The sequence below is a fragment of the Rhinolophus hipposideros genome, assembly GCF_964194185.1.
Source record: "Rhinolophus hipposideros genome assembly, chromosome: 10".
In the NCBI taxonomy this organism is placed as follows: Eukaryota; Metazoa; Chordata; class Mammalia; order Chiroptera; family Rhinolophidae; genus Rhinolophus; species Rhinolophus hipposideros.
In genome coordinates, this window is record NC_138056.1 from 50,168,559 (window position 1) to 50,182,134 (window position 13,576).

Sequence of the window (13,576 nt, forward strand, 5' to 3'; positions counted from 1 at the left end):
GTCCCCAGACCACCCCCTGCCTGACCCACCCATTCCTCCTGGTCTTGGACAGTTCTGGGAGACCACGGAACCCCGTCTTCTGCACCCACCCCTTCTCCTCTCATTCCAAAGTATCAGGAAAGGACACTGTGAAGTTTCCCGTTCTAAGGCTCCTTCCCCTGGACCTGGGACTAGAATCTACTTGCTGAGCAACCATGGAGAGTGCCAAGTATAAGACCCTGAGGTCTCCATGAATGGTCCACGGAGTTATTGGAGCACAGAATTAGACACAGTGGTGACACTTTGATACCAATTACATGTACTCTTCTGGGCCAGGCTGTGAGCTCTGCACTTATATTTCTCACCTCAGTCACTCCCCTAGTAACCTTGCGAGTAATTACTATTGCTCCCATTTTACAGCTAATGAAGCTGGGGCCCAGAGGGGCCTTGCTCGGGGTCACACAGCTTACAACACACAGGGATTTGATCCACGTCTGTCTCAGGAAGGTGCAGGGACTTGTCCAAGGTCTCATTCAAGTGAGGGCTAAAGTGAGGCTTTTCAAGTCCCTGCTCTGTTTCACTGTGCTATGCTGTCTCTGTAAGCTTCACCTCTGGGAAAGAAACAGTGCTTCGTAACCGCTGGAAACATGATCGCTCTGTTAAAGGAACGTGGAAATCAGCGTGGTGAAGTGTGAAGTCAGTTTATTCGATACAGTGTATGAGCTACAGTGCTTTCCTCAGGGTGGAAGCCCAGATGCCTCCCCCTAGTGTTCTGAATTCAGTCCTTTGCAGGCTCCCAACCCCTGCATTCCCATCCTTTGACTCTCCTGTCTGCCTCCCCAAGGCACCCAGGCAGCCTCACCCCAGCCATTGCTGCTGGAGGGCTCCGCCGAGCCATGAGGACGGTAGTTCTTCCAAGCCATTGAGCAACCCCCCTACCCCCACCGCCGTTAATCTAACTCTAGTCACATGCGCCCAGGGTCCTGAGTCCACAGGACACTTCGTTCACTCTTTGTGCCGGTGGCTTCTCCCGCCTGTGACTTCCCAACCTCATTCACATGGTGCTCAGGTGTCTGTCCGCCCCTCAGATCCCGTCCATGGAGTCAACATTGACTTTTGGACTTTTCACTTCCTTCACCTCATCCCCAGATATCTTTAGATTATCCCAGAAAACAAGGAATATCCAAAAGGAGCACCTTTACCCTCAATGAAATAAAGCAGATCAGAAACCCAGGTGGCCAGGGAAGTGACCGCAGACTCTGCAGCTGCACAGCCCCATTTACTCACGCCTTCATTCAATCACAAATATTTACTGAGTGCCCAGAGTATGCCAAGTATTGTCCTCAGTCCCAGGGACGTAATAGTGAACAAAACAGAAAAAAATCTCTGTCTGCATGGGACTTACGTTCCAGCAGAAGGGGAAATAGTTAATAAGCAAATAAATATGTAAAATATATAGTATGTCAGGTGGTGATAAGTGATATGGAGAAAAATGAAGGAGTGAGGAATGCCGGTGGTGGGGCTTCGCAGTTTTGAATAGGGAGATCAGGAAAGGCCCTCCTGAGACACTGATGAGGAGGTAAAGAAGCCAGCCACAGGTGTTTTGGAAGAAAAGCGTTACAGAGAGAGGGAACAGCAAGGGCAAAGCCCCAAGGTGCTTCCTCAGCCCTCAGCCTGCCGGGTGCAGTGTAGGAAGAGCACAGGGTGCAGGAGACGAGCAGTCACTAGAACTCCGTCCTGTGGGACATCGTCGGTCCTGACAAGGACCTTGGTGTTCATGCAGGTGACTCGGGAAGCCTTGGAGGGTTCCGAGCGGGCAGACACGACTGGGTTGGTGTTTTAACAGCCTCACTCGGGCTGTTGCGTCCATAGCGGAGTAGAGGGCCATGTGGAGTGTGGGGACAGAAGGAGGGAGACCAGTTGGGAGGTTATTGCAGTAATCTGAGAGCAATGCGGGAGGCTTGGACCAGACTGACTGTGGAGGACTTGGTAAGAAGTGGTCAGATCCGGGGTCGGTTTTGGAGGGGGAGCCAAGAAGGTTTGCTGACGTACTGGATTGAGGAGACGAGGAGTGGGGGACGGTTCCTAGATGTGGGGCCTGAGCAATTGGAAGGTGGGCAATTTTCGGGAGCCCTTGGTTACTTGGAACCAGTTCAGCGCCACGCCAGGTCAGCAGTGTTGTCGCCGGTTACCGTGCCAGACCTGGGCACAGCCGTAAACAAGGCAGACCCGCCTGTCCTCACAGGACTCCGCCCAGCAGGGAAGACAGACCAGAAATAGTCCCAGGACGATGATCAACCCCAAAGAAGAGTGTATGTTGTATGTGTGTGTACGTGTGCGCTTTGTGTGTCTGTGCAGGTGTGTGCTGCGTCTGTGTGTATGTTGTGTCCTGTTGTGTGTTTGTGTGCTGTTAGGATGTGTGTACTGTGTCCATGCGCTGTGTGCTCAGTGTGTTGTGTGCTCAGTGTGTTGTGTGCTGTGTGTATGAGTGTGTGTCGGTGTCTCCGCTGTGTGTGTTTAGGGCAGGGGCTCTAACGTAGGCTGGGCGTAGCCCAACCCGCACAGCCCCCTCTCTAAGTGGGGGTCACCCCGTGCTGCTGCTGGGGCAGGTCCGGGGGCAGCCGTGGGGGCCACAGACCTGACATTCACCCTACCCCGATGCAAATACTCCCAGCTTCCCTTGGCAAAACTCTAGAATATGTTCCAAATAAAACTAAAACAGAAAACATGGCAAATTTCAGAATAGCAAGCGTTGGCTGTTCTCGGCAAGTCTCGTTTTAATCTGGGGCATGTTGTCTATGCCTCTGATGCCTCTGCTCCCCCACGTACCTCACACGTCTATCTCTGTACCCCTGGTTTTGGTGCTACAGGAGATCAGATAAAATTCGTTTAATTATTTAAAGTATAAAATCTTATAATGCGAATCAAATTTATTCATAAGAAATCCTCACCGGGGACACAGTAACACCAAAATGTTTTGGAAACGAATCTGGTTTCTATGTGTCTTTCCCCGGTATCAGTCTGAGATGGTCCGCTTCCTGTTTGTTTGCTGCTCAGTTCCTCCCCCAACAAACCCCTCACAGTATTCTGAGAGGGGACCCCACAGGGCAGGGAAGTGCAGGGGTCAGTGGCCTGCTGACCACTGATGGAGCACAGGGCCTTGGGCCAGCACTGTGGGCGGCCAGCTGTGTGCCTTCTTAGGAGGCTGATTTTGGGGGGGTGTGCCCCACCCAGCCTGCTGCTGACTCGCTAGTCCCACAGGAGGGGAGGGCAAAGGCAGCACACTTCCTTGCCCCTAACCCCACACCCCCACTTCCCAGGTTGCTGTTTACATACTCTGTGCTCACCCTTGCACAGCCCTGTCAGCTAGACAGATGGCACTCTTCCCATTTAGGAAAGGAAAGGTCAGCACTGTTTAGTGACCTGCCCAAGATCACACAGCTAGGACGCAGTGGGGCCAGGGTTTGAATTTAGGTCTATCTAACCTTTCTCTAGGGATGACCCCAGTGCCCTGAGGTGACTAAGTTAGGTCACTCATTTACTCTGGGAAAGGAAGGATGGAGACTCAGGAAGCTCATCCAGCACACCAGGGGGTTGGGGGACTTGGGGCTCCCCAGCTTCCCGTGCAGCACTTCTCCTGGCCCAGGTCCCAGGAGCCAGGAGGCTACGGGGGAGGGGGGCGCGGGAGGGTGTCTGGGGTCCAAGCTCTAGCCCAGACCAGACAAGTCACAAGAAAACCCCAAGGGCAGTGCTGGCCAGTGGCTTCCCGGGCGGTTCTCCCTGAGGCCCTGACCTCAGTGACTTTCCCTCCCGCTTCCCTTCCTGGAGTGCTGGAGTGAGGCAGGTCAGCCCCTCCCATGGCTGTGGTTCGTCCCCCCAGGGCGCGGAGACCAGGAAGCGCTCGCCCACACTCAGCAGCCAGTTCAAGCGGTCGCTGGAGCTGCTCATGCGTACCCTGGGGGCCTGCCAGCCCTTCTTCGTGCGCTGTATCAAGCCCAACGAGTTCAAGAAGCCTATGGTGAGCGGCCCTGGCCAGGGGGCTAGTCCCAGCCCAGCCTGGGGGTGGGGGTGGGGGCGGGCCATGGGGGGCAGGGTGCTCCATGGCCCACATGTTTGAGATGTGGGACTGGAGGAGGCTCAGGGAAGTTAAGGGGCTTGAGGCTACAGAGCCGGGAGTCTGGGCAGCCCTTCACTGGGCGCCCCCTCCTTTCAGGGTTCTGGGGGGGTGGGTGTTGTGTACCACAAGGCTCTTCCCAGAGGCTTGGGGGGAAGCTGGGGCCTGAAGGGTCTGGGGTAGCACGGAAGGCAGAGGCCAGTGAAAGTGAATGGAGGGAAAGGAAACAGGTGGGTGGAGCCACCCATGGAAATACTGTCCCTGTCCCCTGCCTGGAAACGTTCCTCAGAGTGGGCTGGCCAGTCCCCCTGGACTCAGGACCAGGTAGGTCTGCAGAGGCATGAAGGTCACAGAGGGCTCCAGTGAGCTCCCCGGCTAAGGTAGGAGGTCCAGGGGACTGAGGCCAGGGCCCTGCCACGGCAGTTAGGTACCATCTCTCTCACTCTCAGATGCCTCTGGAACCTTCTCTGGACCCACATGTCAGCCTCTATTGCCTGGACCTCGGCAGCAGGATGTCTTCGGTGCTCCGCTGCCTTCCTGCTGCCTGTCTTCCCTGTCCGGGTCCCCTTCCCACTACAGTGAGAGACAAGACTCACAAATGCAAATCAAACCCTTGATTCCCTGCTCCCTCCCTAGCTTTCCCAGCCCCTCCAGGAACCCCAGGGGGCCCTGCCCTGCCCTGCTGTCATGACAAATATGACTTGCACCAGTTAGAAAAATGTGTCTCCTTCTTAAGGCACTTTACCGTCAGCAGCCAGAAAGTTGTCTGAATACTTGCGAGTCTATAATTGCTGCAACATGAAGGGCACCCCACCCCCTGGGGTTGTGCAAGGCACCCACTACCTGCACTATCATAACCTTGGCATGAATTAGCCTCCTCAATCCCTGTAAAGTCCCCCAACGTGTCCTGCACTTTCAGGCTTCCACACCTTTGCACATATTCTAACCTACCTCAGTGCCTTCTCTCCTGTCAGGGTTAGAGCAAAGACTGCCTCCCCCATGAAGCCCCCTCCAGAGGTCCCAAGGGGGAATTAAGCCATCTGTCCTCTGTGCCCCCAAAGCACCAGCTCACCCGCTGTGAGGGTCTCATGTCGTGCTGCTGTGTGGGTCTGAACTGCAGATCCAGGTTCAGTCCCACCTTTGCTCCTCATGGGCTGTGTGGCCTTGGTCCGGGGCTGGGGAAATGAGGAGCAGAGCCGGCCTCCCAGCAGGAGCCGCCAGTGCTGATGGCTTTGGCTCTGTGCCCGCAGCTGTTCGACCGGCACCTGTGTGTGCGCCAGCTGCGGTACTCAGGGATGATGGAGACCATCCGAATCCGTCGAGCTGGCTATCCCATCCGCTACAGCTTTGTGGAGTTTGTGGAGCGATACCGAGTGCTGCTGCCCGGGGTGAAGCCAGCCTACAAGCAGGTACAGAGCTGGGCCATAGATGGCAGGATGGGGAGTCCCAGCTCTGGGTTGGGTAAGGGCCACAGTTTTCTCATTGGGACAGTATACTGGGCATGACACCGGCTCAGCCACCTCAGGTACGGCTGGGAAAACGGGGGTCAGGCAGTGGGGTGCCTCCACAGGCTTTGATGGCTGTGCTCGGTAGGGGTGGACGTCACATATGTGGTGTAATGGGTGAGACCAGGGCTGCCAAGCGTGCCCTGGATGTCAGCTGTGGAAGAGGGTTTTGCAGTTATCCTGCGGAGCTGAGGAGAACAGCGAGGGTCAGAGAAGGCAGGACCGGGTTGAGGTCATAAAGCGAGTCAGGGGCAGAACTGGAGCAAGAGCCCTGCCTCCCAGCCTCGGGAGGGACACGCAGGTGACCTTCCCATTGGCGTGGCTGCCCATTCCCTTGTGCACCTCCTCCCCAGGATGACCTTCGGGGGACATGCAAGCGCATGGCTGAAGCTGTGCTGGGCACTCATGATGACTGGCAGATCGGCAAAACCAAGATCTTTCTGAAGGTGAGCACAGCCTCTGACTCCCTTTGAACTTCCCGTCATGGGTGGGAATATGCCCTAAGTGGCCGCTTTAGAGAAGCTACAGCATCAGATGGGGTCAGTGCTGGGCCTTTGGATCCTCTTGCCCTGCAGTGTGTAATAGGAGAAGCAGGTGGGGAATGAGGCCTCCTCGTTCCGCTCTGAGGACCATCATCGACCCATCCTCACCTCTCCAGAACCTTGGGGTATCGCTGTGGGGGCGGGGCAGCTGGTATTGAGCCCATCTGTGACCTGAGGGCGGGGTCAGAGCACTGACCCAGGGTGAGGAAACAGAAGATCAAGGTGGGCTCAGCAGGGAGGCCTGGATTCAATCTAGGGAGGACTGTCTTCCCTACTTTGGGCAGGTCATGGCCCTTTCTGAACCTCATTTCCCCATCTGTAAAATGGGATGTGCCTGGGAGTGGGGAGCCCTCTTGAGTGTATCTTTAGGTCTCCTCCTGTGATTTCCTGTCAGGCAGGGTTCATCTGGGGCTGTGGAGGACCCTCTGTGCCCCCCACCCCCCCCCCAGGCTGGAGCTCTCTGGCTCCCACAGCAGCCTGGGCAGGACATTGGAGCCTGGCAGTTGGGGAGGGAGCAGGGCTAAGAGAAGGAAACTAGGTCATGGGGAGTCCAGAGCTTGCTGGGATTTGATGGTGGTGGGGAAGCTGCAGCAGGGAGAGTGTGAACTCCCAGCACCCCAGCTTCCCCATTTCCATTTCCGCTGTACTAGATTTCTGGCTGTCCTGGGTGACGGGACAGGGCTCCTTCCTTTGTACTGGGTGGAGCCCTGTCAGTACAGGGCATCTGGGTGGAGGGATGGGAGGAGCCAGTCCTGAGTGGGTGGGAGTCCTGGCGTCCAGTCTAATTTCCTCCCGGCTGATGGGCCACGGGCCAGTCCCTTCATCTCCCTGAGCCTTCATTTCTTTATTGGAAAAATGTGTCCACTGTTCCCTGCCTGTGCACCTCACAACTGCCCAGACCCCAGTGTGGGCTTTTTATCCATGATCTCATTTAGTTGTCACAGCAACCCAGTGACATAGGATTATTATGCCCATTTCAGAGGTTCAGAAAGGAGAAGGGAGTTGCCCAAGGTCAGGTGCTGGGCTTCCAGCCTGAATTGATTTGATGCCCAGCCCAGGTGGGTAAGGGAGAGAAGGCATGCAGCACAATGGCACCTAGTACGAGACAGTTCTGAGGACTATCATCGACCCATCCTCACCTCTCTGGGCTCTTCAGAAATGGGCAGTGGTTTCCAGAGCCTCGATGTCCACTTCTCATTCATTCATTCATTCAGCACGGCTTGGCTGAGCAGCTCATCTGTGCTGAGCCCCGTCCACAAGAGACGTGGTCTGTGATTTGCTGATGGATATGGCTCTCCCACAGGACTCCGCCTCTCCAGGGCAAGGCCCATCTCCCTGGTTCATTGAGACTCCCCTCTAGCACCTAGCACAGTGCTAACAATGGAGACATTCACTTCATACGCATTGAATAAATGATGAAGTTCTGTCTAACTGGAGTGAGGGTTGGGAGCTCGGGGTTGGGAGGAGAGAGGCCTGGAGAAGTCAGCAGGGCCTGGATCATGGAGGGCCTGGGTGCCAGGGGAGGAGTCCCTGGGAACCTGGGGGTATCCCTGTAAGGTCACCATCAGATTTGTTTGAGGAAGTTACCTCCTTAGGGGGGGCCAGGGGGAGCAACAGAAGCCAGGAGACTGGGTAGGACGCGGCTGCCAAGATCCTGGCGGGTTATGAAAGTGGCCTGGCCCAGGTCAGGAACTAATGCGACAGTGACATCAGGAAAGGCAAGGGCTCAGTAGGGAAGGCCAGAGGGGTACAGCCAGCTGACCCCACCCAGTCAAATCAGGCTCCTCCTGCTCCATTTGTCCCACCCAGGCCTTTGGGAAACAGCCTCAGTCACCTCTCTCTGTATTGGTGGCCGTGAGAGGCTGCCCCGTGAGCAGGGCTGGGAGCCTGGGGGGCCCAGTTGAGCCCTAGGCCTGGACTCTGAGTGAGAAAAGAGAGAGCCCACCTGGGGTAGCCCGAGCCCCAGGACTGGAGGCCTTGGTAGGACACTGCTCACGAGCTCTGCCCCCCAGGACCACCATGACATGTTGCTGGAAGTGGAGCGGGACAAGGCCATCACCGACAGAGTCATCCTCCTCCAGAAGGTCATCCGGGGGTTCAAAGACAGGTACATGCCCGGAAGTGCTCCTCCCCACTGGCGCCCACACACGGGTGCGTGCGCGAATGCTTGGCTTACCTCTGTGCCCTGCATGTGAACACTGGGCATAAGCATGCACATCCACGCACACCACAGAAACCAGCACACACATGGATAGCACATGGATGAACATCCAGACACGATTCACACATCCCGTCTGTGCCACGTGGACTCAGTAACACAGTACACTCACCTATACACAAACATACACAGGTGGATACATGAGGCACAGACGTGTGGACACTGTGGTCTCGGATTCCTGATGAAATTTCTCAAAGAGGAAACTTGAGATTTTATAAATCACAAAGTGTGTTCTATATTTGATATAAGGAACGTGTGTACCGCTGGGACAAGTCACAAATGGGCAGGACTGACTTTGGAGTGTGATTCAGGCTCCACAGAAATCCCACAACCTTCTGCTTTTGCAGTTCATCTGGTCACTCCCTCCCTCCCTCCCTCCTTCCCTCCATCCATCCATCCATCATATTATTTACTTATTAGTCATACGTTTATTCATTCAATGAACACTTTGGAAAGGCTCCCTATGGGGCTCATATGACAAGCCTGTGAGGCAGGCAGGGCAGGTATCATTCTACCCACTTTACAGATGAGGAAGTTGAGGCACAGAGAGGGGATGTGGCGTTGCCCCAGGTTATGTATCTGGGAGACACAGAGCTGGGACTCACCCTGCTCTCCTGATTCCAAACACCACCCGTACATACCCTGTCTGCCTCTTGGTGCCGAGTCTCTGCTAGGACGATCTCCTACATCATGCTGCTGTTTCAGGTCCAACTTTCTGAAGATGAAGAACGCTGCCACCCTCATCCAGAGGCACTGGAGGGGCCACAACTGCAGGAAGAACTACGGGCTGGTGAGGCTCCACACGGGGGCTGCCGCTGGCCCCACAAGGCCTTTGAACCTGGCCCCGTTGCCATAGCAGCAGGACCTACCTGTGCCTGGGGACGGGGTGGCCTCCTGCCACTGCCCTAGCCTGCTCCTACCATTCCTCCAGCCCAAAGTCCAAGTCTGGTTCTTTCGGCTTTTCCCATCTGGTTGCAGTGTTTGGGCTTTACTTCTGGAATGTTTTGGTGGGTATGAGCACTGGGTCATCAGAGAGCTCAGAGGGGGCCAGGAGCAGGTGTGTCTCATGGATCTCAGAGGAGCAACGGGGCTGTAGCCTGGACTTGGGGCTGGGGAGGTGGACAGGAAGGAGACCAGCTTGCGGTCTGAGGATGGGGTCCTCTCCGGGGGGGGGGGGGGGACCCTCTCAGGAGCCCCTGTCAAGGGCAGCCAAGGCCACTCCTGGGAAACTTGTCTGGGAGGAGGTGGGGCTCCCCTCTGGGAAGTCCTAGTCTGCGGGAGACGAGTGGGGCCTTCAGGGCGTGCCCGTCAGAGCGGGCCCGTGTGCGGGGGCTCCCAGCGTGAAGGTCCCCCTGGAGTCGGGGCTCTGAGTGGGCTCTGTCCTGCAGATGCGGCTGGGCTTCCTGCGGCTGCAGGCCCTGCACCGCTCCCGGAAGCTGCACCGGCAGTACCGCCTGGCCCGCCGGCGCATCATCGAGTTCCAGGCCCGCTGCCGCGCCTACCTGGTGCGCAAGGCCTTCCGCCACCGCCTCTGGGCGGTGCTTACCGTGCAGGCCTACGCCCGGGGCATGATCGCCCGCAGGCTTCACCGGCGCCTGCGAGCTGAGGTGAGGGGTCCAGGCCAGCCCCGGGGGAGGGGTCTTGAGTCCACGGGACCCACAGCTCCCAACACCATGAGGACAGTGTCCTCGGCGGGGTGCTGCTCCATCTCAGGAGGACAAATCACCCACTTGTTGGCTGAGGCCTACGGAGGGCACCTAGGGCTATGCCTCCTCTGAAGGACAAAACTGGTGCCAGACCTCTCATTTTCACCATCCCAGCCAAGGGCAGGGTGGGGACCCCAGTCATTCTTGTGAATCGTGGGGCGGCCAAGGCAAACCTGGTTTGGTGTTTTGGGACCAGCGGTGCCCCCAGCCCACTCTGTGACCTGGATCATTTCTCAGATGCCTCAGTTTCCCCATCTGCCAAATTATTTGCCGCAGTATCTCCCAGCCCCAGAGCCCCATCAGGTGGGGTGAGGCAGAACCCAGGGCTCCGTGCTCACGGGCTGCCCCTTCCCTTAGTATCGGCGGCGCCTGGAGGCTGAGAGAATGCGGTTGGCGGAGGAGACGAAGCTCCGGAAGGAGATGAGCGCCAAGAAGGCCAAGGAGGAGGCTGAACGCAAGCATCAGGTGAGCCGAGAACGTCCCTGCCCTTAGATGTCCATTCACTGGTTCAACAGCCTTCACCCAATACGGGCTGCCCAGCCTCCGTCCATGCAGCCTTCCTTCATGCGTGGTCTGGGTACCTGGTCCTGGGCCAGGCAGGACAAAGGACAGAGGGCTGTGGCTCCAGAGTGAGAGGGTCCACGTCCTCAGGAGCACTTTTTCTAGCAGGGAGACAACACCTAGATAAAAAGCCTGAGTTGCGGTGAGAGTGCCCAGTATGGAGCCACCAGCATGTGGCTAATGAGTACTTGAAATAACAAAGCTCTCTAAGTGTTAAATACATGCTCGATTTTAAAGACAGTAAGAAAAAAAGGAATGTAAAGTACTTACTATTTTTAAAATATTAATTACATGTTAACATAATATTTTGGAAATATTGGGTTAAATTAAATATATTATTAAAATTGATCTCACCTATTTCTTTTCACTGTTTTAAGTGTAGCCACTTTATGCATGGCCTATATTATATTTCTTTTTCTTTTTTAATTAAAGTTTATTGGGGTGACAATGGATAGTAAAGTTACATAGGTTTCAAGTGTACAAGTCTGTAATACATCATCTATACATGATGTGTGTTTACCACCCAGAGTCAGTTCTCCTTCCATCACCAGCATTGCATTTCCATTGGACAGTGCTGGTCCAAGCTGGGATTTCTGGTTGGCTGGTCCCCTCCAGCTGGGGAGGCACGAGCAGGCTTCCTGGAGGAGGTCTTCCAGCTGAGTCCTGAAGGGCAGGCGGCATTACTGTTGGCGTCTGTCTGCACTGGGCTCTGAGCAGGTGTGGCCCAGGGTGGGGAAGCCCGCGGCTCAGTCCTTCTCAGCTGTCAGGAGGCCCAGGGGAAGGTTGGGACTGTGGCCTGGCTGCTGCAGGGGCTCTTTTGGGCTCCCCAGGGAGGACTTGCTCCCTGAAGCTGTCTCCTCTGTATCACCCTCACCTCCCAGGAGCGCTTGGCCCAGCTGGCGCGTGAGGACGCAGAGAGAGAGCTGAAGGAAAAGGAAGAGGCTCGGCGGAAGAAGGAGCTCCTGGAGCAGATGGAGAGGGCCCGCCACGAGCCCATCAACCACTCAGACATGGTGGACAAGATGTTTGGCTTTCTGGGGACTTCAGGCGGCCTGCCGGGCCAGGAGGGCCAGGCACCTAGTGGCTTTGAGGTACCGGGCTGGGGACGGGGACTGGGGACAGCCCCAGTGTAATGACCCTCCCTCCTCTTGTGCCCCTTTGCATTAAAGTCCACCTGGTCCCCTCTGAGAAGAGGGAGCAAAGAGGACCCGAGCAAGGAGCCTCAGGTCCCAGGCCTTGTCCGGCCACCAGCCTGTCATGTGACCTGTGTCAGTCACCGTCTTCCTCCAGGCCACTGACAAACTTTTATTCATTTGTATGTTGAGGACCTGCGGTGCACCGGGCTCTGTCTGGATAGTGAAGAGGATGAACCCAGGCCCCCCGGGGACAGGTTGGGGGACTGCAGCCAGGCCCCGAGTCTGCCCCCATGGCAGGAACCCCCGCTCATCTCCTCAGGACCTGGAGCGCGGGCGGAGGGAGATGGTAGAGGAGGACCTGGACGCGGCCCTGCCCCTGCCTGATGAGGAGGAGGAGGACCTCTCTGAGTATAAGTTCGCCAAGTTCGCTGCCACCTACTTCCAGGGCACCACCACACACACCTACACCCGGCGGCCGCTCAAGCAGCCGCTGCTGTACCATGACGACGAGGGCGACCAGCTGGTGAGGGCGGGGGCTGTGCTGGCAGTGGAGGTACTGAGGTGGCGGGTCCCTGATGGGCAGGTCCAGGGCTGACTGACCCCAGCCCCCAGCCGAGGAACACGCTGGGTACACAGTGGCCCTCCGGTGGGCTTCTCCAGGCCTCTCCCAAACGCCCAGGTTCCTTTGGTGGCCTTCGCTGTCTCCGAGGCGTGGGCGTTCTAACTCGCGTGGCTCTGCCCCCAGGCAGCCCTGGCAGTCTGGATCACCATCCTCCGGTTCATGGGGGACCTCCCAGAGCCCAAGTACCACACGGCCATGAGTGACGGCAGCGAGAAGATCCCTGTGATGACCAAGATATATGAGACCCTGGGCAAGAAGACGTACAAGAGGGAGCTGCAGACCCTGCAGGGCGAGGGGGAGGTGAGGCCCCGGTGCCCCCAGCCGATGTCCCTCCCAGGACAGTGGGCAGGGCAGCCTGGCACCCCCAGCCTCGGGGTGCAGAAGAAGCATCCTAAAATTTGCCTCTGCCTCACCTCCTCAACTGCCCGCTCTCCTCTGTCTACTCGTGGAAACAAATGTCTGAGCGTTTTGTAAACTGCAAAGTGCTGCCCCGAGTGAGGGAGGCCAACGTGGCAGAGCAGACGGGCTTTGCAGAACCAGTGCTAATACTGATGCATTGGGCAGGCCACTGCACTTTTCTGAGTCTCCGTTTTCCCATCTATCACTTGTCTGGTGCAGGGAGGTGGGAATGTGGGGAGCCTCCCTCATACACATTAGCGTGGCAGTAAGACACGTCTCCAGCCATAGCCCCATTGTCAACTCTCTCATCATTACTTTGGGCCCAATCACTTGACCCTGATCCCCATCGATCCTCAGGTCCAGCTCCCTGAGGGGCAGAAGAAGAGCAGCGTGAGGCACAAGCTGGTGCACTTGACCCTGAAGAAGAAGTCAAAGCTGACCGAGGAGGTTAGAGCAGGCCCTGGGCTGCCTTCGGTGGCCCAGGCCGGGCAAGCCTGGTCTTGGGACCCATGGGATCTGGGACGGCTGGCAGCAGGACAGCATAGGGGGTGATCGGGAAGACAGCAAGAGGGCAGTGAGCGCAGGCTGAGGCCATGTCAGGAAGGGCTTCTCAGGGGAGGGGACCTGAGAGCTGGGGAGGGCTGGTGACAGGTGGGGAGAGGAAGGACATTTCTTGCCAGGGCATGGACCCATTGAGTTTGACCCAAGGACCTTTCTGTGGAATGAGAGTCCATGGGCATTAACACCATTGATTGGTTTGAATGCATGGATTTAGTCTTGTTGCCTTTTCTGGG

The 13,576-nt window shown here is 56.8% G+C and overlaps 1 protein-coding gene across 1 annotated transcript in view; it reads left to right on the top strand.

Annotated features, from left to right (window-relative positions):
- Positions 1–13,576, top strand: part of MYO7A (myosin VIIA) — an 80,752-nt gene that overhangs the window by 40,752 nt on the left and 26,424 nt on the right. The window contains exons 16-26 of the mRNA XM_081062335.1: positions 3,860–3,997; positions 5,344–5,502; positions 5,952–6,044; positions 8,153–8,247; positions 9,064–9,148; positions 9,747–9,965; positions 10,422–10,529; positions 11,507–11,716; positions 12,081–12,284; positions 12,507–12,683; positions 13,140–13,229. Of these exons, the coding sequence (XP_080918461.1) occupies positions 3,860–3,997; positions 5,344–5,502; positions 5,952–6,044; positions 8,153–8,247; positions 9,064–9,148; positions 9,747–9,965; positions 10,422–10,529; positions 11,507–11,716; positions 12,081–12,284; positions 12,507–12,683; positions 13,140–13,229 (1,578 nt within the window). The remainder of the gene's footprint in view (positions 1–3,859; positions 3,998–5,343; positions 5,503–5,951; positions 6,045–8,152; positions 8,248–9,063; positions 9,149–9,746; positions 9,966–10,421; positions 10,530–11,506; positions 11,717–12,080; positions 12,285–12,506; positions 12,684–13,139; positions 13,230–13,576) is intronic.